Source organism: Drosophila melanogaster, chromosome 3L (assembly GCF_000001215.4).
Source record: "Drosophila melanogaster chromosome 3L".
Taxonomy (NCBI): domain Eukaryota; kingdom Metazoa; phylum Arthropoda; class Insecta; order Diptera; family Drosophilidae; genus Drosophila; species Drosophila melanogaster.
In genome coordinates, this window is record NT_037436.4 from 10,542,694 (window position 1) to 10,569,998 (window position 27,305).

Genomic DNA, 27,305 nt, shown 5'->3' on the forward strand with positions numbered 1-27,305 from the left:
TTTATTAAATTTTTTCTGTGGCTGAAAAAGTTGCTCCGCAGAATAGCATTTGCTGCTGCTTGAAATTATTTGATCTCCCGGTTTTTTTTTTCCATAATTGAAATGCATAAATTTTATTTCCCAGCCGTTCGCTTTATTTACCATATTAAAATAATATTTTTCGGTTTGCGCGCATTTCCATTTTGAATTCCGGATTTCACTTGTGTGCGTTATGCCATTTGTTCCCTTACCTCTTATTCAAGTTTATTTCTTTTGCTCGATTTGCGTTCGCGAATTAAATGCGCATTTTGAGCTAAACAATTATATGTTTTTTTTTCCTTTTTTATTATTAGGGAAGTTCTTTGTTGGGTGGAAAAAGGGGCCGTGGCATCATTTGTTATAATTCCGGTTGCGGGAAAATGGCAAAAAGTATTTTCTTTTTTTTTTTTTTTTTGGCCGCTCTCTCGACAGCGGCGGAGTTTTCTTTCCGTTGTGCCACCTTTTGCGGCAAGCATAAAATACGTATTTGTGCTGACAGCCTGGCGCAGCTTTTTCGCCAACTTCTGGCATTGTTTCCCCACTCCGAACATAAAGGAATAAAAAGGCAATAAAACATACCGACTGAGGAGAGCAAATGAGACGTAGCCGGAGCAAAAAGACATTTCCCCTCGCTTGATTCCATTTCCACTTTCCACTTTTCCACCAACTAATTACACGCGTTTGCATAATTGCCCGTCTTTCGTTCAATTTGGTTTCATCGCTCGATTCCCCATTTTCCACTCCCCAATTTCACATTCTGCGGTTGCTCCCCTTAACATTTTGTAAATCTTTAAAGTTCTTTTAATTTTCTTTGCTTTGGCGCAGTTTTTCAACTCATTTCTCATGCATATGCAAATGGCATGCAAATTTCTCATTGCATACAAGCAGGCGCCGCAAAAACTGCCAAAGTTTTACAGTTTCGAAACCCCGAAAACGATTTGTTTTGTTGCATTTTAATTGAGTAACAAAATGCAGAACAAGCTCAAGGAAATAATTTCCCAAGGCGAGATGTGAGTTTATTTAATTGAAATCTGGCTGGGTAAAACTTTTTTTTTTTTTGGCCAAGTCCTGACAAATGGTTGAAAGCAATCAAATCAAATGGCTCAATTTTATTTACATTTTTTTTTTTTGTTTCTTTTGCCTGTGAGGAGTAGCTGTCAAAAAAGTTGTAGGAAAAAATAAGGAAATTTCGCCATCGTTTCCTTCATCGCAATTTTTTCTCCGGCTCTAATTAAGTGGGGAACGAGATGGGTGAATGGGTGGATGGGTGGTTTGTTAAATCTGCTTTGAAAATGCCATTTCGCTAAGCTCTTGCCACTCTCCCGTTCAATCCCGCTGAAGCGTAAATCTCATTTTAATGCCAAGAGAGTTCTTAATTTAGTTTAATTACACCAAACACACGAAGGGAGCGAGCGGATAGACAGGACCAGGACCAGGACGAGAACGAGGACCAGGACTCTGCCATGGCACACACGTTAACAAGTTTTTGTTGCTCCTTGTGCTCCTGCTCGGCTGCCTCAAAGGCAAAGTCTGGCTTGGCTTCGTTTGTCCGCACCCTCTGTACCGATTTGCCGTTCATGTTCCCTGTATCTGGTTTTAGTTCTGGTACTGTTTCTGCCATCGCTGCATGCTTCAATGCGATTTTAATTACATGAAATATATGCAGCCGGCGCAATTCTGCAGAGTCAGCCAAAGTCGCGCCATGAATTCGCCGTACAACATGACGTATGCGTAATTCAGATGAAAGGGATAAATACACGGATCAAAATTTGATTATGTGTAAAGTGAAAAAGTATATGAAATGCTTTTTCATGCACAATTTCAATAAAACCTATTTAAATTCGAATAGAATAATCTGTAATTAAGATCATGAACCAGATATCTATATATCTATATGTTATTACAAGGTATTATGTTATGAATAGAATTTGATCTCAGTGCAGCATGAATCAGAAAAGACTGGGAAGCAGTGAGGGCAGAATGACACAAAGCCAGACAAGGATGCGGCTCCAACTCTGATGAGTTGGCTGCCTGTTGGCAACACTTTTGTGTTTCAGTCGCTGCCTCCTGGCTTGCCACGTAATTATGCGCACACAAAATTTCAACAAATTTTTGCACGTGGAAAATACAACAGTCTGGCGTAAGATAGAGAAAGCATGAGAGACAGGGATAGGGACAACAGATGTGGCTGTTGCATTTGACTGAGCCAAAATGACTTGGCCATGTTTCTGTTGTCGCATCTCGTGTTGTTTGCGTTTGTAACTCATACTTCGCAGCTGAAAAGCCCCACAACTCCACAGCTCTTTCCGAATTTCGTATCTTCTTTTTTTGCAATTAGCAACAGCCGAGGGACAGGCTAAATTGTTTGTGAATTTTCCATTTGCCAAGCTGTATATAGACAGCACAGCACTGAGAAAAAATGTTCTTACAACAGGCAGCGTATGAGATTACATTAATATTTGTAAGATAAAAATTAGATTTTTAAAACTATTACACAATAAGCAATCACAACAAAAACTTATAAGTAATACAATAATTATTCCATTTCTGACATAAATCCCAAATTTTTTGCTGAACAAGTTAGCGACGAGCGGGTGCGATTGCAAGTCAAGTTCTTTCTCTCGAAGTTTATGTACATTCATTTGATGGGAAACAAGTGGCCTGGTTGGTTGGTGGGTTGCTCGGATGGGTAAGTGCATTACCCCAGTTGCATGGTGAAAGGGAAATGCGAATGGTGGTTTTCCAGCTGAGGGTTGGAGGCGCTGAAACGTGACAATGCAGCGACATCCTCGAGTTCTCTGGGAGATGGAGATGAGGCCAAGAGAAGACACTGCAACATCGCAAGGCAGTCAAGGCAACACTTTATCATGTCAGTTAGCAAAGTGGAAATGGAATAAAACCCAGCACGATGTGCAGAGCAGCGGGTCAATGGGGGCATCCCAAAAGTTGTCGGGGGAATTTTCTGTTGCGTTTTTGTTTTAATATTATGTAAACTCTGCCCAAAGGTGCTAAGATAAATATAACAAAATGAAAAAAAAAATTTATCAACAAGAGGTGGAAAATGAGCCCGAGGTAGAAATGCCATTTAAAAATATTTCTGTAGAATACTCATTAAGATCTTTAAGCGAAATAGATACAAAAATTTATTTAAATTCCAAAGCAGTTGTTACATTGTGTTAAAAATATTGAGCACTACTTATGGCTGAGTTACTGTGGAGAAAGTTAACTTTTAAATTGTTAGTGAAAAAAAAGACCTGAAATATTGTTCTATCATACAAGAGCATACACTTAATGAGTACTTACTTTACTTATTTTCTATGATGTATGGTGATGTACCAAAAAAAATATGACAGATCGTTAAACCCTTCGCAGTTGACAAGCGTTGCAACAAAGAAGGTTAACTTCCCTTTGGGACATCATCCTTTTGTCCATATAAAGGTGTGTCATGGCCTGTGCAAGTGTTGGAAAAACCAACGGCAACTCGGCGAAAAATTTCCCTCTGAATATGCAAATGAAAATGCAGGACGAATGAGGTTAAGTTGAGCAGCCTCAATTGTAGCTGACGGAAATGAAAACAAGATGTGTGGCTGGGTGAAGGTGTTCTGTGTACTGGGCACCCCAATGCAGACGCAAACGCAGATGCAGATACAGATGCGGATTCAGATGGAGATGGAGATGCAGATGAGCTACTGGCACCAGCGGGGGGCTGCGGTGGTTTTACCTTTTCTGGGCCTCCTCTTGGGCATAAAATTTGAAATGAAAATGACGCGAACTGTACGCAGGATGCAACAATGCAGAGGACCGAAATGGGAAAAAGCCAAGAAGGCGGCAGAGAACGAAGGGAAGTAAGCCAAATATTCATACACATCGGGAAAAGCTGAAAGGAATATTCCAAATATATGTAAACATCATAAATTTAAATCGAGACCTTAAGTTTTCATTCGAATAACTTCGGTTCGTGCACGTTTAACAAGAGTCAATAGAATTAGAATTTTTCAGTAAATTTAAAATTATCCATTTTTAAAACATTTTTTATTATTCTAAAGAATAAGAAAGATTTTCTTAGTGTGAATTTTGTTTTGTCAAAAATCTTCGGTGCGTGCTTGGGAACGAAACAAACCTGAGCGAGTTGATTGTGAATTTTAAGCAACAAGCTGTAGAGCAAAAAGTTGGAAAAAAAAAAGTTTAATTAAAAATCGACTAGAAAGGTTACAAATGCACAAGGGGAAAATGGAACTGGAAAACAAGATTGAGTGCTCGAAAACAAAGAAACTGAAATGAAGTCAACTACGTTTGCTGCCTATCATTTCAGCTCGAATTTCAAAGAAAAGTCAATTTAAGTGTTTGCTGCTCCACAGAATCTCTGCTTTTTCCGCTTCTTCATTCACACATTGATTGCCTCTTCAGACCAAAAAGAGGAAAAAAAAATACTATATAAGACAATCTACAATAGGAATAGGAATAGGCTCAAAATGGAATTGTTCGATTTGTACATCCCTACTTTGTGTTCGATTTCGATTGCGTTGCTTTTGGAACTCACCATATTGAAAACTCATTTCGCCAGAGAAAAATTAAAAGTGCATTTCCAGTTGGGCAATCAAGGCTGTGGTGACCCACACTTGCCGATGAAAATTATATAGTCGAAATTCAGGGTCCGAGTTGGTCAATGGGGCAGATCCACAGATCCACTTCAGCCTAGTCATTAGACTTTACGGCTTGCCTCATTTCAAAATTCATGTTTCATGTTTTTTTATGCTTTAAAAATTACTACTTTTCCGCACTTTTGTGCAGAGTGAAAAACATTATCCATTCAACTTGTTTTTTAGGCCAGCAAGGTAAAATCTTTTTCGTTACTTTGCTTTTAATTATGCCCTCGTCTAAGGTCTCTTTTTTCGGCTTGGCTGGTTAACTTGTGCGTGGCCAAAGAGATCATAATGTGCTACGGCCCCAGGTGGCTCATTAAAAAATAAAGAAAAAATCGCGTCAGTTAGCCAACAACAAGTCATCACAATGATTTTGGGCAAAAGTTGAGCCACGTTTAGGCGCCTAACGAGTTTCAAGTGGATATGGAAGCCCAACTACAAATTTAATTTGTTTGCGCCGCGTTTTGTCATAAACACATGTAGAGAAGGGGCAAGAAACTGCCAAGTAATGCCAAAATATTTTGAGCACCGGCTCTGGCAATTGATTAAACATTATAGTTATGTTGTTATGAATTTTGATAGATGATTAAGTCGAGAGTTCAAGTTTCCAACATTAATCATAATTTGTCTTCTTCTATTTGCAGGTACGTCTGTGTTTTGCGCTTGGTCTTTCGAGTACATTAAAATGTTATACTATGAAATTGATAATTGGAATTCTGATAAGTATTAAAATCGTAGATACTCGTAGTTATTACAACATCGCATCAAATACTGATGAATTTAGGATGAGCCACAAATGAACCAGCATTTACATAGTCTTTTACAATTTTTCGATTTTCTTGTATATTGTGTTTTTGTTTAACTTTGGTGTGTTTCATTCGAGTTAATCTTGGCCAACAGCCGGATCTATATCCTCTTTTTTCGCCGCTTCGATTATGGCCAAGTTGCTTTTATCGCATTTTCTTGAACCAAATTTCCTACTTTTTCCATCGCAGTTGATGTTGGCAATATAAACAGCATCCTGCCGGCGTTGTTGACACATAACAGCATTGCGTACTTTAGCTGCCATCTATAAGAGTGGGTTTTCCTGGCATTTCCACTCTTCCTTCATTGCTGCCACGTTCATCCTTTTCGCCGGTCTTCTTCTAACTCCCTACTTTTCCTACACTCGATATCACGCCATTTCGCCTCAATCATTTCAATCAGCTTTGGCTCACTTATAGCTTCACTTACATTGACTTGCCTTTTGGCTTCTGTCTGCAACCTCATTCCGCCCCCCTTTTCCGTTTGATAACTTTCTGGTTGGTAAAAAACAGAGGCGTACGATGGGGGGATTGACATTTTGGAGAAAAAAAATCTTTAACAACGTTACCAGAGAAAAGTATTAGATCTGCAAAAACTTTGCCTTGAGTTACTACATGAGAAAGATCGTAACTTTATTAAATAATCAGAACCTTCTAAAGTTTACTTTTACAAAAACAGCTAAAACTATTGATTGTACTAAAATTTTTTATTTTTTTAACTTTGTCATCTGAATTTCTCGTTTACAAATATTTTGGTATCTCAGCTTACTTTGTGTATATTGTGACTTTAGATCGAACTTTAATCAAAGTAAACTTTTATGCGCTTTGGCTTTGGCTATACACAATTTTAAGGCGCACTCTTTTCCACGTTTTTTTTTTCTTCCTGAATGTCGGGGTGATGGATTTTGATACTTTTCCCCACCCCAATCCCCTGTGGCCCATCAACACATTGTGCGTTTTTCAGGAGTAACAAGTTGCCAGGCCATATAAAAGGGATATATGCTGGAAGGAGTGCTGCGAAATTGAATGGGGTACACCACACCAGCAAGTCAGGAATAAGAAAGCTGTGTGTGCGGCCAAAAAAGAAAAAAGTAAACGGCAAAAAAAGAAGCGAAAACTTTAAATTGAAAACTGTATTCAAGCGTTAAATTGGCTTTTTCTGCGTTGCTCCATCTCGCTCTAGCACGAGAGGAAGCATCTGGCTGTTTCTATGCCCCTACACCGTTCCCCGTTCCCCTTTTCACCTCTTAACCCCTCACACAATTCTATGCCACAATGCACCTCATTCGACGCTTGCACTTTCGCCTTTCAGCTGGTGCAGGTTTTGTTTTTCGGTGCTTTTATGTGTACATCCATGCTACGTACTACACCCCCTTTCGCCTTGCCACAAGTATCGTAATTTTTAAAGGGTCTCCCACCCAGCGAAAAATAAAACCCTTTTTGTGCTTTGAAAAAAGCATGCTTTTCAGTTATGGCTACAATAATAGTAAAGTTTTGACAGGGGTATTTAAAAACATTTTTTTGCTTAAAGTAAATGAAGAATGTCTTTTTTTATAAGATACAATAACTTAAAAGGTAGAAAAGCTTATAAAGTTAAAATATTCTGCAAATGACGGTCCAAGGAAACTAAACTATGATTTACTACAAGTTGTTTATTTTGGAACTAATTCAATTCAGTGTATTCAATAGTTGTTATCACCAAAAAAAAAAAAAAACCTGAAATCAATTTTAGCATTTTCCATTTTTAATCAACACCAAACGCTTAAATCAGCTTGACCAAGTCACATTGGCTTTACCATTACACACACAGCTGTCCCACCGATTTATACCCCTTCTCTATTATCTCTGGCACATAAATTCAAATAATCGTTGTATGTTTTGCATGTTAATTATGCACGCTTTGTCTGCGATTCTCAACGATTGTGATTGTACTTGTGATGGTGATTCTGTTTTTGGGTCTGGCTTTGTCTTCGATATTTTTGCTGCAGCTGTTGTTCTGTTTGCATTTGTAGTTGTTGCCGAGCTGCCTTAGTGCTGCTTTATTGTGCTGTTCATGTTTTGCGTATTCAATAAGCACAAACGGCAATGCCAGCACATACATACACACACACAAACATATAGGCACACATGTGCCCAACCGAAAGACCCCACTTGAAAATCCCGCCTTCTGACAATATAAACTCAGCACCCCCCTCCCCCATTTCAGTCGAATCTATGATTTTGACATTTGTTTTCGTGCTACTCTGCATGCAAATGACATCGAAGCTCTTGCCACTACACAACCGATTGTCAAATGGGTTGAGATGGGTTTTAGATGGTCAACGCAAATAACTACGCAATTGTACATAGAACAAATAATGGATTATGGAATTTATAGCGACTATATTTTTTCAGTATTTGCACATATGTACAAATTTTATTTGAATGGAATACTAAAAGCCAAAGAATAACATCTGATTATATAAATACGAGAGAAGTTTGCAAAACCATCACAAATGAAGAATGTATGCTTCGCTCAGTGTATATTCAAAAAATTTGTATATAAAAAAATATTTTAAATAGCAAACGCTGGCATATTGTTAAAGTTGCTTGGTTGGGTCCTTCGCTTGTTTCTTTTTTCTCGGAAATATGTGTTAGCTCCTTTTAATAACTGTGAAAATTCTGCAGAAATTTCCATTTTCAATCTCAGCCGAAGGATATACAGTAGCCCACATCCTTCGGGGCAGACAAACACTTATCAAATTATCTTGAGACGGGCGAAAAGAAAAAAAAAACGAGATCAGATTGTAAGTTACTTGCCTTCGGGTCGTTGGTGCGATTTGAGCCCGGTTGCGTGCCAGATAGCCATCAATATGCTTTGGCGATATTTATGAGGCGCGCCCGCAGGATACAGGCTTTAATGATAGCCCAAAAAACAGGGCACTTAATTTCCCAGTCTTCTTGGGCATCAGCAGCACCGCCATCATATCATACACATACACCGAACCACCAGAGCCACTAAAACCACCATCAGCAGCAGTAGCTTCGCTCCGCTCCGCTCAGCTCCTCCACAAGCAATCAATAACGATTTGATGAGGCCTCCCTTTTGGCAGCAGGATGCGAGTATCCAATCCACCTAGGCCATGGCCACTTAATTGTGTGTACATGTGTGTGTGTGTGAAACGAAAGCGAAATAATAATGAGGCTAATATAGGGTGGTATTGGTGAGGGGGGGAGGGGGCTAGGGCAGTTGGTAGTGCAGTGAAACAAAATAAGAAATTGAATCAGCTAAGAATTGGAGTATAACTAATTTTGTTCTCCTCGATTGTACCCTTTTATACAGACCAAAATTGAGTACTGTAGTTTTCGCACTACTTATACAGTTTTAGTTCAGAAATACAATCTTGTATTGTATTTACAAAGAAAGAAAATATTTTCTAGATTTTTTATGTATTCCTAAAAGTGTTTTTTTAATTTATGGCACAATATTTTACACTTTACAATCCTAATGTAAGATTAAGTGCTATGTGTGTCCGCTCACGCTGAAAAATATATAAAATGCATAAGTGCAGACTATTTCTTTTTTCACACAAATAAAAATATGAAATTTAAATGGAATATTTTCTTGTTTAGCAAATATACTTTGTAAAATTAAGTATTTCAAAGAGTATTCCGAAATATCCCCTTCTTTCTGCACTGTATTTCCCTTAGTTTTTGCTTTTGTGTCCGCAACAAAGAAATGTAGCGAATATAAAAACTAAAAGTGGCCACGTTTCTTGCCATCACTTTTGCTCCTGGCCCAAAAGTTCCTTTTAATGCGGCTGAAACACGCAAACCAATTTGTTGTTGCTATTGTTTGGTTCTTCTGTTTGTTGTTGTTCTTGTTATTGCCGCTTATTTACAACCGTGGAAAACATTTATTCTACTTCTAAGGGTTATCGCTGTTGTTATTGTTTCTGCTGGCATTCATTTCGACCTGTTTAGTGTGTGTGAAAAAACTAATAAAGAGGGCAATTTGGGCAATTCAAATTTGATCGCCTGTGGAAATATGTTCGTCGTTTTCAACGCTGCGGGTCCTGGCTTTTTTTTAAGGAATTTTTTAATGCAATTATGACAAGATTATTGAAATATACTGGCGGCGAGTGCCATTTGATGAGGGGTAGAACCAAGCCCACCTTGATATTTGTACATACATATGTTGGCATGTGTGCACACCCGCCCACGCACGTATACACACACACACACACGCAAAAACTCATTTGTGCCATAGATCTTTGTTAAGTTAACGCTCTTTCTGAAAATCAAAGTAATGCGTAGCTTGTCGTAGCCACGCCCCTTTAAGCCGGCTAAGGCTGTAAATAAATTGGTAGCCACTACTAATGGAAATATCCTTGTTAATAATATCCTGTAAAGAATACAAGTATAGGATGTTATAGGCTTTAATATAGAGTTCTTATTATTGTCTTGATTTTTTTATAAATAATAAACTAATTTAAGTACATAACTGCATTTAGGATAATTAAATACATCCAGCATTTTTTTTATTGAAATATGTTTTATTACATTCTTTTTCATATACCAAAAAAAACTTTTGAGCTAATTACGTTTTTCTACTTAGCTACTAGGGTATTTCTTAAGCCTAAATCCCATGCAAGTAAGATTTATTGTTGCTGTTTTTCTTGTAAAAAGCCATTACGTTTATTTATGTATTTGTATTTTTTTTTTTTTCGCTCGAATAGAATCCTCCTTATACGTTGCCACGTCGACAGTATCCACGCAAAAGAGCCCCCCCACAATCTCCACCCATTGCAAACTGTATCTTTCGCCTCGTTTGACACTGAAGCACTGAAATATTTTGTTTAATTTCAATGCCAGTCACGCATATCCTGCAAAATAGCGCCTTTTGTTTCTGCCTCAACTCCGTTGTTATTTGCCAGCTATTTATAACATTATCTATACGCGCTTTCGCCTTGAATTTAATTTTTTTTTTGTGATTTTTACAAGTTCTACACTGTTTTAGTCGCTTCGGGCGATTTCCGGAAAAGCAATCATTACATTGGCCTAGGTGTAAGTGTTGCGTAGTTGCCGCTGGCAATGGAATTGCCATGAAATTTATGATTTTAAAAATTCCAACATCGTCTTCGTTGACGTTTGTCGTTTCGTTGTCGCATGGAGAGAGCCAACGCCCAGCAGCCAAACAAAAACAAAAAGGAATTCTATCTTAATGAATTTGACCCCCAGTGTCAATTTAAACTGATTAAATGCCCAGACCCGAGTGCTCAGAACCTCTCATTTTGCTGCGAGATGAGTGAGAAATTAAACAAAAATGGGATACAGATGCAAAGAAGAGTGTCGTTGGCGAAAAGGTTGTTCTGTTTTTTCGATTTCTGTAATTGAAACATTTTTCTATAGCCCCGCATTTGTTTACAAATTTCGAAATACGTTTATGTATCGCAGGTTTATAGACTGCAGATTTTGCTGGGAATCTGTTTCTGGCATGGGAATTCCAGACAATTTACGCACATTTAAATTGAAAAGTCCACACGAATGTGTGTACGATATATTTCGATGTGTTTATGTATAATTTATTCATTCGGCTTTTGTTTTTTTTTACTCCAATTTTTACCATTTGCATTTTTGTCACGCAACAAATCTGCGCTAAAGTGCAGATGTGTTTGGGCTGAATTTTATATTTGCTTTTGACTTTTTGAACTCAATTCATGTGAAAATAAGCGGATTTATACGAATATTCTAGGGGTGCATTATTTTATTTTATTCTAGCTTCAGGCATGCCTCTATTTTCGAAATATATGTTTTATGAAAAAACATTTGTTCACGTTAATCCATAGTAATTTCGCCAAAGTAAAGCGGATCATGCGCGCGTATCTGAACTAGTTATGTTATCCAAATATTAAACTAATATGGCTATTTGAAATTGCAACCTAATAATGGGCTTGTCAAAAAGCTACCAAACCGCGGGCTAAATGAAATTTGTCTGGTGGAAAGATTTTAATCATATTTTTTAGCAAATATTTGTGATAATTATTTATGAATATAATATGAATTCATTCTCTATTTCTTTCAGGTATGTTTTGCTCAAAGAACCATTGGGAAATCATTTAAATGCTATCGGTGAATCTTATTCCACACTTTTACTAAACTGCTTTAAGCTAGTTTTAATAACAGCAATATACTACTTTACTACGCTAATATTATATTTGTAGCTTTAACTTTTTTATGCGGAAATTTCTGGTAGAAAGGTGGACAAGTTGGGAAGGGGGGAAGTTGAGCCATTCTCATTTACTGCGCCTTAATTCCACAAATTAAAATGCTGTACATGTGGTACGATTGCCATTGGTCGCTTAATGAGCAAACTGCTGCCATATCGACAACGTCTGGAGTCTAATTTTAGATGCCTTTGGCTTCCGACTTCGGATGGCCAAGGGATCTGGTATAGGCTGTTGGTTCTGCTTCTGTTTAACCATAAGGTTGTGGGGTTGATACACTGGGAGCACTTTTCAGGCTAGTATCAAATCACTTTAAAAATAATAGATGTTTTTAAAGGGTTGAAGAAGTGACGAAATTTCTACTTTACTGAACTGAATTTCAAGGATATTACGAAGTCAAGTATATTATGTATTATTAAAAATGTCCAGCAACGAAAGGCGTTTTTTTACAGTGTAGCACAGACAGTCAAAAACGCAGCATGGGGTTGTCTGTTTCAACAGCAGCAGAAAGGCAAAAAAAAAATGAGAAATAAACAGACTCAAAACCGAGTATAGGCGCTGCCAAAGAGACTGAGGAAACTTTATTAAAGAGGTAGACGCTGCTGCGATGGACGAGAACACTCCACTCCACAATTACGACAAATCCACAGCTCTCTCGGTACCAAGGCACTCGGAATATCCCAACTCTTTGGTTGATAATGCGAACGAACCCCAGAGAACTCAGCGAAACTCGGTGCTGGGGGATAAAAATAGACAGCAGAAAGGATATTGTAGCAAAGTGGAGGAACTCTGAGTGCCAAAAGAAACGTAAAAGAAGAAAAAAAACGTAGCAGTGGAAAATCTAGAGGAAAAGCAGCGGCAAAAGGGAAAATCTCCGCAGTCGCCATGTGTTGCATTTCAAAGTGTGTGAGTTATGGGCAGGGGGTAAATGGAATGAAAAACTCCCCGAGCAGAAGAAACACTGCCAGATGAGACGACAAATTACAAGATGTCGAGGGGAGACTGTACTATGATGCACTGCACCTGCGAATCAATCAAATTCCAGTGCAGCGAAACAAGTTAGCTTTCACTAATTGGTGTCTGTATGCGAGGTAACTTGATAACGCGAATTAGAAGTGCTCATCTTGATTTATGGGTTGTTGAACAAGAAAAGTGGCTGTGAAAGTTGCAACGATACACCTAAATTGGTTTAGATTAGATTGATTTCTTTAATATTCTTTGCCATTCATTTTGTTTAGTGCATTTTCGTAAAGGGTTCCTGAATTGGTTTAAATCACCCATCGACCTAACATTACTGTAGTTTCATATGGGTCAAAAGCAATCAAAAGTCCAAGTACTTACCGTATGCAAATGACTGTTGGGTAATTAAAATCAACTGCATTTTGACCCTACTCAAAGTCTGCCCATTCTCAATTGCATATTTTGGGAGGGCTCTTATATCAAAAATTTCCAAAATATTTGCCATTGCATACATAATATGTGGATGAGAATGTGGAAAAGCCACAAGGCACAAGTCGAATATCAAGAATTCGGTTCAGTTGGGATGGGAAAACTTAATTCAAAGGCCAGGATATGCATTACATTTTTAATTGCTTTCGAGAAGAGAGTTTCCAGTGGGGAGAAACGAAGGACCCACAAACCCTTTGGCATATTGAATTCCAATCAGATTGCAACATGGTAAAAGTTTAATCAATTTTAATTAGGAAAAACATTTTTCCATAATATTCTATCTTAAAGCTACCAAGCAAACTAGTTGTTTGAAATGATGTACCAAAAAATAAGTAAGAGCTTTACGATAATTAACTAAGTAAAAAGTTATAAACGGAACTTTTAGTTATATGTACATTATGGGGATCAAAACTACACTTGCTTAAGGGGAAAATACTCTTATTACTTTTATTTGATGAATCTGCTTTAAAGCTTTGTGGAAAACTCTATGCTCCATTTATTTAGTTAGACCGTAAACCAAATTTCCGACAAAAGTGCACTTTTTATAATAACAAAAGTTCAATAGGACTCTTTTTTTTTTTGTCAGTAAAAAACTTCTTTCTAGTTCTAATACAAAAAGTTTTGTATAATTTTCACCAAATTTACTTCCCACTCTGGAGCTGTTTTCAACGCAAATAAATTTTAGCTCCTACACTTGGACTAAAAACAATTTCCATAAAATTTGGTCTGCCTGCGCAAAAGACCTGTGCAGGTCCTGTAAAATCCCCAGGACATTTATCAACAGAGCTTGTACCGGCAGCTTATTATTCTCCGGCCACATTTCAATGGGAAAATTTTAATTAAGGCTGCGCTGGTCGATGGTCCAATGTCCGTCCGGCCCACTCACCACTAAATCTCGAATGTCAATGAGACTGTGGTCACAAATTTTTGCTTCCTGGCATCCGCATTCGAAGCCATTTGTAATGGAGGCACTGCCACAGGCAGGTGTCGTTGTGGCCAACAAAAAAATGGAGAAATCCCAGCTCAAAGTTCGCTTTGTCCCCTTGCTCCAACATCCCATCTAAAAATGATAAATTATCCGAAAAATTTTGCAAACTCCTGAAAATTACGCATTAAATCATGCAGAAGAGGGGTGAAAAACGGGGTGGGGTCGGTGCGCCAGAGGGTCACCAAAGGGTTAAGCAGTGCCAAGTCATTGTATAGTTTACGACTGAGATTTCCCAAGTGCGAGCGCGGGGGAAGTTACGTTTTATCGCTCGCATGAGCTGCAATTTTATTACATTTTTATATTTATTTTTTGCGTGCGCTATGTGTTTCCTTTTGTGTTTTATTTAGCCAAAAGGAAAATATTTGTATGTTGCCCTACCGGTCACGTTTGCTTTTTGTACCGGCTCGTAAATTCGGGCAAACAAACTGCAATTGCACAAGGTGAAGGCATCAGCCAGCGATGAATACTCGCCCGTCCCACAGCTGGGCTATTTTGTATTTTCATTATTATTACCAAGCTGCCAGTCAGCCAGTTAGCCAGCTTGCTTGCTAGCCAGGTGTAGTGGTCTTCTACTCGTCTCCTCGCTTGGCACATATTTCATGGCTATGATTTACTCCATTGTTCAGGGCTGTTGGCCACCCCAAAAACAACACTAAAACAATACAGCTCGAGCAGAACAAGTGCCCAGTTTTTGGCAACGCCCCCGCAAGTCCACATTACCATCATCATCATCATCATTGGCAACGGCATCGAATTGTTTGTTTTGGACTTGGGTCAAAACTATAGTTGAGACATGAACCTAATTTACTGGCTGAGTGCCTTTCATGCTGTTGGCCTTTTGCGAAGAATTTCCAAATGTCTTTATCTCGTTCGTTGGCTCTCATTTCCTTTGAAAAGCCTCCTCTATCAGCCCATAAACCTTGTGCCTCGATACACAAAGCTGGCCGGATTTATGCAACTTTAATTTTGGACCAATGCTTGGGCTAAGAAGTTTAGCATTTAGGTGTAAACAGGTACAATACACGTTTAAATGCGGTTTTAAATGGTTAAACATTCTACTTTACCTGTTCAGCATTGCTTTCTTATGGTTTCCCTTATTTCGTGCTTAACGCTGCGAGTTAATTGCCTTGCAACCTGGTGAACCCAAGCGAATGTCAATCGATTGGAGTATTCAAAGTTCAAGAGCCTTCGTTAACGTTTGCCTAATTGAGAGTGAAGGAAGAAGCAGGCGCGCGCCTAAAATGCCAGCAATTTACGCCTTTTTATCAGCCAGATGTGGAGGGTAAACGCACTCGATGTTGCCAGGATGCATGAGCATCCTTCGAGCCACTTGATGTTGGCAACACACAAACTCACAGAGAGATAGACACGCTCTTAGTTTTTAATGAAGGCTCATCATCAACAATGTTGGCCGATAGAGGCGCACAGAAAGACAAGGTAGGGCTGCTAACCAATTACTCAGTCATTGCAGCCATTAGGGCAAAATGCTCGGGCGGGATAATTGACACTCCAGTCTGTTGGTCTGAAGGGTGAAAATGCCGCATCCCATCTCCGGTCGAAAACTATCGCCAGTACTTGCTCGGAGTGCGAATACTGCAAAATGATGGGAATAACCCCTGGCGAAACCTTAGATCCTCCGGCTCCGCATCCTTGTCGCCTCCGTCGCCATGGCCCTCGCCTGCCCCATCCATTTGATGGCAGGTGAGTTGGTGCTTCTCGATACTTGGATCGTAGCAGATATTGTGACGCCAGAAGGAGGCGGTCATCTCGAAGTCCACAGCATTGATGGGTGAAACCATGCAAACGACCACTATCTTGTCGCGTCCCTTTCTCGAGAGCTCGACATCCTTGCACATGGTTATGAGGACATGTGAGTGCTCATTGGGACTGAGGACTCCCCAGCGGGGTTTTATATTGAACTTGCCATGCACTGTACATTGCACCTGGTGATTTATCGATAATATGCGTGAATATTAGTATATATTAGAATATATGTATTTATTACCTTGTAGGTCACTGTCTTTTCGCCAACATTTTTGATGGTTATTTCATGCTTATTGTTGGTTTTTGTGAAAGTTAAAGTACTATTCGGTGAGATTTCTAGTGAATTTGAATTTGCAGACATATTGGTTAAAAACGAATTTGAAAAACTATTTGTGAAGTACTTTTTACATTTACTTAAAATTTGGATAAGATTAAAAAAAAAACGTGTATTTGTACAAAGATTTTGAGAAACAGCTAGACCTCCATTAAAACAGCTGTTGAAAAGGCTACTTAGCTACTTAGGAAATAAATACTTATTCCTAAAAAGGAAAAATCTTAAGCCCTTGCTTAAAATTTTCTGAAAATCCCAACATTTTTTCCCCCTTGGGATTTTAACCCTGTCTTACCTATTGAGCCCTAATAATCACCTTTTAGTAACCGCATTGCGGAGGCTCTTCCCTTTACACACACAATTGACCCCGAATGTGTGGGTACAAGTTGTGGGCCACGTATTAATTACATTTCAACGGTCGCCGCTCAGGCAAATCAGAAAATCCAGTCAGCACCAACAAAACCGACAGCGAACAACAACAACATTTACAGCCAACAATTTGCTTTCAAAAGCAACAAAAGGGGAGAAACAAAAGTTCCCACACGCACACACACAATCACTTGGATTTTGAGTTGGGCATTGCAGGGGCTTCACAATCCTTGGCCAGTTGAGCATTTCGAGCTTAGCCGGCGCTTAGGCTAAATGACCAACCAGCAGGTGGTGGGTTTGGTTGGTAGTATCCAATGCTATGTAGTCCAGTGGCCAAGTGACCAGTGGCCAGAGCCACGATGGCACTGTAGCGACAGTAGCAACAACAATAAGCTGTAAAATTAATTGATTTACAAGTGTGAAAATGCGCAGAGCGAGACGACAGGTGGTGGTGGGGGGCAATGCCAGTGGGTCATAACAATAACGCCTGTCGGGAAATGGGAATGAAAATGAAAACGTACCTTAAGAATGCGCATTTAGTTCTGGCTTAGTTCTGGTGTATACGGCAACACAGAGTGTAAACTACAATCCGCTTAACGGTAATTGCCCAACAACGCCCGCACCCCTAAAAGCACTTTTATTGCAGTGAGAAAAAAAATGTGTGAAATGAAGAAATGTTGGTAAACGTAAGTGGTAGTTAGTAGAAGACATGGTAATCCCATGCTTAATCGAAAGTTATTCGAAATGTATTCGTAACTCGACTTAAAAAAAAAAAGTGAAATAGAAGAACGATCTTCCACATACACAGAAATATTAAAAATTGAATTAAATTTTTGGTAGGTTACTGTAAGGTTTGGTGTTTTAATTAATTTTGCCATGTGTAGCAGTGCTGTTTTGTCGCGTGCTCTTTAAAGCCAACCTAATGGCACGCCCGGCCACGCCCACTTCCTGCACCTGCTACATCCATAAATTGCGTGTAATTTTGGATTTCTTACTGTTTGAATGCTCACAAAGCTCATTTATATTTCATAAACCTAATGGTTTGCGAGGGGGCGGGGGGTTGGGCGGTGCAGCATTGGGTGGCCGGAAGTAGGCTTTTGTTTTTCAGCCGTTAGTTCCTTCCGCTTCGACTGCTTGTTTATTTGCCTACGTACTGTTCCGATCCCCGTTCCGTTATGTTCCGTTTTGTTTTGGCCTGTTTGTTTGGGCCTTGTTTGTGGAAGGCAATTTAATAAGCGTCTTGGGGCTTTGCGTGTTTCTTGTTGGGGCTCGTTTGAAAAAGCTGAGAAGGGCCTTTAAGGCGACTTCCATTAAAGAGGTGTTTCCCATTGATTGCATGAGGGGTTTGCCTGCTATATGTTTTTCTTGGCTGGGCGTAAGCCGAGCACAGAGGACAAATATTGTAACTTTGATTGCATCTAATGTTTAAGCGTGAAAATCAATCAGTGGCAACAACAAGCGACAACGTCTCGATTTCGGTGCAATCGCTGCAATCATGAGCGTCGTTTATTTGTTGCCAAATCGCAGCTAAAATGCTGTTCAATTGCGTCTAGCTTTTTGGGGGTAATTCAATAGAGACAAGTGAGCACTCGACTTGAAGCCACACAGAAAAAAAAGTACGTATCAATTACATTTATGTTGTAATACTTTAATGGGAAATAAATGAGCTTATAATGACTAAGGGTTCAATAGATGGGGCACACAAAAATATGATTCGTTCGTTACAAGTATTAAGTATGTAAGGTAATTAGCTGAAATGAGCACGATAGTGCATTTCATTTTGATAAAAAAAAAGCAAAAAAAAAGAACAGAAAGAAGTCCGCTTTTGAAAATTAAATCCATATATTCTCAAATGGTTGACAATCTTTAGTGCTTGTGTTTTGCCAGTGCAATCGATAAAATATATGTGAAATTGGGAGTAAACGTTCCACTGTAATGTGATATTTCTGGCTTGATTGCGCTTTCGGTTCAATTGGCGATTACCGATTGGTACTTCATCATTCCGTAAACGATGTCAGAGGGAAAAGAATAAATTTTTGTCCACTCCGATAATCGCTATCCAATTAAAAAAGAGAAAACTTCAAACATGCTGAGTTTCTACGATTCTAAGGCGGACACGTATTTAGCATGGGTTTCGCATCGATTCAAATGCGATTCGTGGCTGCTGCTGCAGCCCTTTGGACACGCTTTCATGCTGCCTGTTAGTCCATGAAGGAAGCCACATCAAAAATATAAATAAAAGTAAAGTTTATCTTGGATGTCTTGCTCTTTTTTTTGTTTTTTTTGATGTTGCGCCAATTGACAGGGCCTTTAATTTCTTCGGTTTTTATTTGCCGTCTCGTTGCCGTGTATTTTTGGTTATTTTTTTTTTTTATTTCCTTTGGTCTTGTCAACGCATCGTTCGACTGCCATAATTCAAGTCTTTGCTGTCTGTTGGTGGCACGACGTTTGCATAGCCAAACATTTGCTCTTAAATAAAAATTTATTTGGTATTTGTGCGAGTTTTTTCACTCACATTTTGCCTTGTTTATTGACAAGTTGGGTGAACGTGAAGATCTCTGCGCTTTTTGTTTTATGTATTTTCTTTTTCGACTCTTTGTGCGCTTTTTGGATATTTGTCTTCATTTATTTATATTGATTTTTGTGCTACTGCCTCTGGTTTCGCTGCTGATTTAGTACCTACATACATATATATATGTGCGATGGTAGACAGTGAGTGGTCAATGGACAATTTCGTTTTCATTTGCTAAGCCAGTGAGTAATCACAATGCATTTATCTATCGACCTTTTTCGCACACTTTCCCACTCACTCACTAGCACAGTGGCTTTTCAATTATTTAATTTTCCGCTCACGTTTTGTTAGTTTTTCACGTAGATTTTTCATTGGCCCTCCAGCTAAATGCGACAAAAGGAAAATCCCAACGTAATTTCGCGATAAAAATCGTTTGAAAAAGAAGCGAAGCCGAAAGTGCATCTTCAGCTCTCGAAGGCGGCGACATTCTCACGTTTCCATTGGCATTAAGGTTTAGTTGATCGCCTTCACCATTTAAAGGGGATTGTAAGAGGGTTGTATATAATGCACTCAGAACAATTGCCACTTGAATCAATAATAAAATATAAGAATACGTTTGAATATATAAACTATTTAATATTTATTATAATTATTTAGTGTAATATCATTGCTTGTCGTAATTATAAAAGCAGTTAGCATTTTATGGCACTATTTTTCTCAGTGCATGTGTGGGTGTGTGCTACTTTTTCCATTCACTCGCTCATGCTTCATTTGGCAAAGCTGCAAGGCAATTGATGACAGACCCGGAGTTGGAGTTTCGACTTTGGGTAAGGCAGCATAAATTCCATTTAAATGGCAAACCAGTCCTCAGCTGCATCATCATCGTCATGATCATCGTCATCGTGATGCATCTTCAGCTACATCAGGTTGGGCCATTAACAACTATGGCAACTGCTATGTGGGCAGCCCAGTGACACACTAAAGTGGCACCCAGGAAAGCAGCAAAAAATCTCATTTTTATATATATATATATAAAAAAAAAATAATAATAAGAAAAACAGCATGTCTGCACGAGGTAACAGAAACCGCATTTAAATGCCGGTCTGCCATTCAAGTTTCGCTTTTGGTTTTTGCAGATGCGCTGGCAGAGAAGACCAGTTCCCCCCTTTTTTTCCCTTCTATATATCCCGATTTTTCAACCAACCGGCTTTATGGCTTAGCCAAGCTTGCCTAGGGCCATCTATTCTGTTTTTTTCCCCCCTTTTTTTTTTTTTTTTTTGCTGGCTTTTCTGTTTTGGGTTTTTGCCGTTTCCCGTTGCCAAACGTTTTGCCGTTGTTGTGAATATTGCTGCTGTAGGCACCTGCATTTGACGTTTTAGGTTTACCGTTTTGCAGTGGCAGTTTTCCACTGCTAACCTGGTCAGTTATTGCCCAGTGCTTTGCCCTGTCGAGGCTGTAATTTCATTCATAAAGTTGGCCTACTGTGCGTTTCGTAACTTTAAGTTTAATGGGGAAAAATGGTCAGGCAATTTCAGAAAAGGTGGTCAAAGTGGTGGGCCATAACCAAGAACTATTGCCTGTGGTCGGTTTTGCTAGATATCCAAATGCGTTTTTATCCAGGTATATTTTGAATTTTACAGATTTCAACTTGTAATTAATAGACTAACATTTTTTTTTAAATTCCTTAGTTTATAGACCTATTTAATCCTTGACAATGCAGATAGGTGTATCTGAGCATTAAGCTCAGCCCCTAATGATGAACAATAAAGCTGGGCTTATTGCGTTACAATGCTCATTACGTATACGAGACGTGTGATGCGCTTTTCATTCATTTTCCCACCCAACAAACGCCCACTTCATTGCATTGCAATGCGATGATGTAGTGTTTGTCTTATTAAAAGGATGCAGAGTGGCGAACATGGCATCTTGTGTGTTTTGAAATAAATTTCCGTTCTGTTGATTTGCGAGCAAATGCACACACATGGCATCCATGGTATTTGTATCTTGTAGCTTGTCGCTAACACCCGCATGCTGCAATTTCAGAGCCCGAGCAATTCCTGCAGTCATATTACATGTCACAGCACAGTGCAAAATCCGTCCCTTACACCTGAACTTCCTCTTATGCTTCAACACGCTTTCGCTGTAATTTCCTGTTGGCAAAAACTGAAAACTGACAGTGGCAGAAAAGCTACCTCCACTACCGCCCTCTACTATATCAGGTGTTTGTGTGTAGTGTCCTAATTTGTACAAGGACTGGCTCTCTAGTTTAATATCCTTGGATGGCTATGTCAAATTGCAATTGGCATGTAAATTGAATTGGCACGTGCTGCATTCGCTTTCCGTGGCAATTATGGAGATGTGACCTTCCATTAGGCCAAAAATCCTGACCGGATCCAGATCTCACCAAAATAGGCAGTGTGACAGACACATTGCCGTGACATCGATATGCATAATACTTTCCAAATGTTATCTGGGCGGCAGACGTGACCTGCATCGACCCACTTGCAACTTAAACGCCCATTGAGCAATCACCAAAAATCAGTTGAAATCAAAGAGACCCAACCGAGTTTAATTCAAAACAATCGCTTGGCGCGCGCTAGGCAAAATTTCAGTTTCAATTGTTAGACAAATATTTTTTGTTTTAAATTGGTATTCGCGTCATGAGCCAAGCAACCGAGTTGGCCCGGCTTTTTAACGAGCGTCGCCCCAAATTTGCCATTGCAACGCAGGCCAAAATTGGCGCTTCGATCGCTGAATTGCGTCAGCGATTGAGCAATTGGTCAAATTCAAATGACTTCTCTGACTATGTCAGGTTCAAACTTGGTCGCTTGTTCGGCACAGGAATACGTTATGGGTGATGGTAATGTTAATCGAAACGGACGCACACGGCCAAGAAAAAAAAAAAGAGAATATATTGGTTTGAGGAAAAAGTACGCAGTCGAAGCACACGAAAAAATTTCACTCACCATTCACGTCACGGTTTATTAATATTCCGTTGATGTAATGCGCCCGAAACCGCACACATAATTTATATATAATTCGGTTTGACTTCTGACAAGTGTGGCAGCCTTTCGGGTTTCTTTAGTTTCTGTCTAAATATTTTGGTCCGAATCAAGACAACAATATTCAACAAAAACAGAAAGTAAGAATTTGAAAATCTTTCTGTCTCTTGGAAAGTCTAATTGCAAAATTCAAAAGATGAAAGTGGGCTGTGTTTTGATATCCTTGCAAGAATTTTAAAACAAATCAACCAAAAACATGCAAATACAACCTGCAATTAACTAGAAATTAATTTCATCATAGTACTCTCTTTAAATCATAGTTTGCAAAACAAGGTAATTGAGATAACAAATATGTTGTATATCGTTATTTTGAAATGATGTACATTTTTTTCTGTTAGCCAGTGTAATTATATTTCACTTACTTTTCCAGTTTTGCTTCTTTTTTCGAAATGCATTTCCCAGCGTGATTTTTTCCAATTTTTCCCCCCACAAATATTTGAACGCATTTTTCTTTCATATTTATATTTTCTTTTTGAGGTGCGTATATAATGTTTCTTTTTGGCTTTTTGCGGCGCCCATCAATCACCAGCCGTGGAATGTGTGACACACATTAAACGTAACGCATACGCAGCGTGGTGCTGCCAAAACGCAATATAATTAAATGAGTATGGAAAATTGCTCTAATATTTTTTCAGCATCGAACAGACGAAAAATCGCTGGTAGACAAAACGCTTGAATGCGGCCACTTGAAAGTGCAGCAAGCGAAATTGTTGCAAAATGGAAACGTAAAGTGTTTTGTTGAAAATTCACCAAAAACAACAGTGGCAAATGTAAACAAAAAACGATGGCAGTTGGCGCTGGTGGCCCCAGTCAATAAAACAGTGCCAGCTGCCGACAATTTTTGTTGCCTCTTGATGTTATTTTTTTTTTCTTATTCTGCAGAGTAACTACAAATGCAAATTGCCAGGGCCGCAGTGCCGAACGAAATATTTGCCATGTAAATATGGTCCAACGAAAAGAAAAAAAAAATTGTGTAAAAAAAGGAACACTTTTTCGTCCTGGCCGACGGTCCTCACTGTTCAAGAGCAATTAAATGAAAAATATTTGCGAATGCAGCAAAGTATTTGCTTCAAGTGCCTGTGACCCTGCGTTCAAAATGCCGTTGACAGAAAATTATGAAACTTATTGGGGAGTTGTTTAAGGATGAAGTTTCTAAATGGAAAACTTCAAGATGAGGGACAGACGCACATACGCAGACTCATTAAACGAAGATGGTTGTGGTTTCTCAAGTGCAAGTCAGCACATTCTGTGCGTCAGCAGCTGCCGGAAAAGCGGGGCGCAAATCGGAGGGAAAACATTTTCATTGGCACAACAGAATGAATTTTCATACAAATTTTATGTAAATTCAACATGACAAGTTTCTCCTTTTTCATTTATTTTTTTTTCTGCTCACGCTGTTTAGTTTTACGTTGATATATAGGTGTAGTAGCATGTATGTGCGAGCATAGGAGTGCGCATATATCATGGGTTGGCCAACGTGGCGGATGAGCAACATGAGCACCAATTTGCACAGCGGATTGTGTCACTAGTTGGATGGGGTGGGGGGTGAATATCAAGGTAGAGATACTTGCACCTCGCCTACTTGTCATATGTGGCTTGCATTTAATTAACAAGCTAATTTTTCAAAGCGCAAATCGCCAAGATGCCGAAACACAGAGCACACACAAATATGACGACTGCAATTTGATGGTGGCCTGTGCCAAGAGAAATAGAAATGAAAGCAACTAAAACTAAAATCATACCCATAGAGGCATTGATATATATTTGCGTCGCGTTGAAATAGCTGGTTTATGGCCAGCTCGCCAAGATAGATGAACTGTGTCCATCGGATGAAATAGTTTAGCGTCTAGGCATTTAACATCGCTTTTGGGTATTTTTAAACTACACACTACACGAACTAAACTAAAATGCAGCAGAAACACATTAGTCTCTGTACGTTTTCGTAACAACATGACATGTTGGGAAAATAAGTGTTTCTTAATTGAAAAGCAAACATATTTTACAGCATTTAGCATTCAAGTTGTACCATTTACCTGCATTTCTTTGACATTTGCATTAAATCTCGGAATTAATAACCATTTTATGTAAGCAGCTGGGGTAGCGGTAAACATTTTCGGTAGCCGAAAAACATATTAAAATGCCACTCACAGGATAAGCCTGGTTCTTTCCATTTTTAGCAACCGAAAAAAGTGTTCAGCAAAAGTTTTCTTTTGCTACACCCCCCCTCCCGTGTGTATATGAATTTGGCCAACCGGCAACAATAAGCTGCAAATTTTGCATATTTCATAGCTGCTGACAGAGGTTGGGTTGGCAGTCCGGGCGAGACAAGCCAAATAATGGCAAAAAAAAAGAAATTTATACAAATAAAACTGACAATTTAAAGCGCATTTTGTTATCCTCCGCTCTAAAATCCAACCAAATCCTGGCCCTCATCCAGACTGCCTGCTTGCCTGTTTGCCATTCGCCTGCCTGTCTGTGTGTGTCCTTTGTCTAACCGAGTGCTTAATACGGAAAGCTCTGGACCAGCTCCCGATGGGGTTACCACCTGCAGAATAAACTACCTGGATTTAATTTTGCACTTTTACGGGCACAGTCAACCCAACCACACACACACACAAACACACAGACAAGTGGGAAAATGCTTAGCATGATGAGGTACGGGAAGTGGGAAGCCCAAGTATGTGGAATGAAAAGTATAACCGGGTAAAAAATAATACCCATTATGTTCGTTTTAAATGTGTACTCTAAACATTGTTGAGATGGTCTATGAATAGAAGAAAATTAATTAAATTTTTGTAGCTTGTGATTAGTACTCTTGGTATAAATCACTCAGTTTCATTTTAAGTCAATAAAATATATTGTATACAAATTATTTGCATATGTATTAATCGAGTAATTGCAGATTTTAAATAGGATTGCTTAGAAAAGATATGTAAAGGATCGATGCTTTTGCAATCCTAATATTGGGCTGCACATATTTTTATAAAATTGTTCTTAAAAAGTGTTTCAAGAAAATGCATATTTTGACAATTCGACTGAAGTAAAACGCTAACTTTAATATAAGGGTGACCTTAAAAAGCGATATACAATATTTCTTGAAAATTTATTTAAAAGAGGTATCGAATGTAAAACATATATTAGAATTTCTTTGAGTGTTTATTAGGGAGCACTTACACTTTTACGACCATTACTAATCCATAAACCCATCTCTCTTTCTCTCTCTCTCTCTCTCTGCTTTTCTTTCCCCGTTCTCTCTCTTTCCGTTTCTTTTTTCTCTTTTGAACATGCAGCACATGGTGCAGGCGGGCGTAGCGCCTTTTCCGGGCGCTCCGGCCGGCTATGCCGCCGCACCGAATCCTGGAGCAGCGGTTGTTGCCGCAGCGGCCGCCGCCCAACAACAGCAGCAGCAGCAGCAGCAACAACAACAGCAGCAGCAGCAGGCCCAGCAGCAACAGCAACAACAGGTGGCCGGAGGACCACCCAGCGCCGCGGACAGTTTGTCCATGGCGGTGGCAGCGGCAGCGGCCAAACAGTCTGCTGATCCAGTGACCCAAATGAAATCGGGCAGCGAGGCCGCAGGATCTGGCAACAGCAATAACAACAACACAGCTGGTGCGGGAACAGGAGCGCCAGGCGCAGCCGGAGGATTGACCACAGAATATTCAAGTGGCGGCTGTGGGGGCGGTGGTGCATCAACGGCCAATTCGGTGGTGGTGGCCACCAGTGTTTCCGACGTTGTCAATGCCTCGCTGTACATGCAACAGAAGGTGAGTTTGCGTGGACAATTGTTTGACCTATTCCAACCCCCCCCCCCCCCCTCACCCATCCTCCGTAAACCTACCGACCGCCAAACATCCCACTTTCAAACCACCCACCAATACACCGATTCAACCCACTCGCTAGCTATCAGTCTATTTGTGTTTGTGTGTGTTTGTTATGCATTTGTAGCTGTGTTTGGTTTTTGGCTTTTGGGTTCGCTACGGTTTGGTTCGGTTTGGTCTGTTTTGGTTTGTAGCTCTGCTTTGAATTGGGTACACACACACACACACACACACACACACACACTACACAGATGGCGACACGCACACACAGATGCATAGACACATAAACCGCTACACTGAACAAAAACTGACATACACAGAACTGACATACACAGAAATAAGTGAATTTTTGTTTTTACTATGATTTTAAAATATGGTGAAAATCTATGACATACCTTTAAATTTATTTAAGTTTCGTAGTGGTTTGCTTTGTAGTTTTAGTTATCAATACAAATAACTTTAACATTTATTTAAATAAACTCTTTTTAATGTTATATTTGGTAAATATTTTAGAATTCCGTTTAAAAGTAATAGAAAGCAATATTTTTGTATGTATTGTACACTGTTAAATGGCTCTAACGGCTTGAAATCAAACGTAAAAATATTCCATAATATCGTTGACAATATTTTTGCCAGTGTAAGCCAGGGCATACAAATAAAAGCGGTGCTTGTTATCGCTATGGCACCTGCTCTTGTTTAGTCGGTATTTGTTGTTGGTGTGAGCGCTTTGCTTTTACATTTTTAATTGCAGCGAGCTGCACAGAGAAAAATGCCAACAGCAAACAATACTCACGCACTTTGGCATTCACAAACACACCCACTAACACACACATGCACACACACACACATACCGTATTCACCTGTCTCACTGCGTTTGTTTGTGTTGGCCGTTTTTGTAGCATACTTTTAGTGGCTGGTCGCTCTCGTTTCTTATTTGACCCTGGAGCTGGGTTTCAGTTTGCTGTGTAGTTTATTGTTTCTTCGCTTCTAATTAAAAATTGATTATAGCACACACGTTGCCATAAAGATGCAAGTGCTTTTCAGAGAATCTCTCAAAAAATAAAAGCATATATTTATATTTTTAAGCAACTTTCAAAAGAGCAAAACAGAAATGTTTGTGGCAGATGATGGTCGAGATAGAAAATAGAAAATCAGCTGAATAAATACAAACCCTTGTTTGGTCATTGACCAACAGATATTTACTTATGAAAATGGATTCGTGTATTCGAATAATTTAACAGCTAAGAGCATTACTGTATTTTTCACATGTAGGCCAACTTTAAACACACGAAAATTGAATTTAGTTGTGCCTTGCAGGTGTAATAAATATTCAAATATT

General features: G+C 39.2%; 2 protein-coding genes across 11 annotated transcripts in view; one reads left to right on the top strand and one right to left on the bottom strand.

Moving 5' to 3' along the window:
* Rbfox1 (RNA-binding Fox protein 1) overlaps positions 1 to 27,305 on the top strand; it is a 112,601-nt gene that overhangs the window by 61,282 nt on the left and 24,014 nt on the right. For 8 of the 9 annotated variants that reach the window (NM_001259778.1, NM_001259779.1, NM_168412.4 and 5 more), the window contains exon 3: positions 25,436 to 25,912. The exons of the other annotated variant lie outside the window; for it this stretch is intronic. In NM_001259778.1, the coding sequence (NP_001246707.1) occupies positions 25,436 to 25,912 (477 nt within the window). The remainder of the gene's footprint in view (positions 1 to 25,435; positions 25,913 to 27,305) is intronic. 9 annotated transcript variants of the gene reach the window in all.
* On the bottom strand, positions 14,330 to 16,389 carry CG6527 (uncharacterized protein). 2 transcript variants are annotated; one of them, NM_001300092.1, is made up of 3 exons: positions 16,113 to 16,389; positions 15,172 to 16,050; positions 14,330 to 15,090 (listed from the first exon to the last, which is right to left on the bottom strand). In NM_001300092.1, exons 1-2 carry the CDS (start codon positions 16,230 to 16,232, stop codon positions 15,670 to 15,672), a joined length of 501 nt encoding a protein of 166 aa, NP_001287021.1. In that variant the 5' UTR covers positions 16,233 to 16,389; the 3' UTR covers positions 14,330 to 15,090; positions 15,172 to 15,669. The 2 variants fall into 2 exon arrangements, with proteins under 2 accessions (NP_001287021.1, NP_788493.1); NM_176315.2 differs by lacking the exon at positions 14,330 to 15,090 and having other exon boundaries at positions 15,472 to 16,050.

Bases quoted from the DNA above. Each gene is read 5' to 3' on its own strand.
- CG6527 (NM_001300092.1), bottom strand. From the start codon at position 16,232: ATGTCTGCAAATTCAAATTCACTAGAAATCTCACCGAATAGTACTTTA. The intron at 16,051-16,112 runs GTAATAAATACA...ATAAATCACCAG, and splicing joins AAAAGACAGTGACCTACAAG to GTGCAATGTACAGTGCATGG.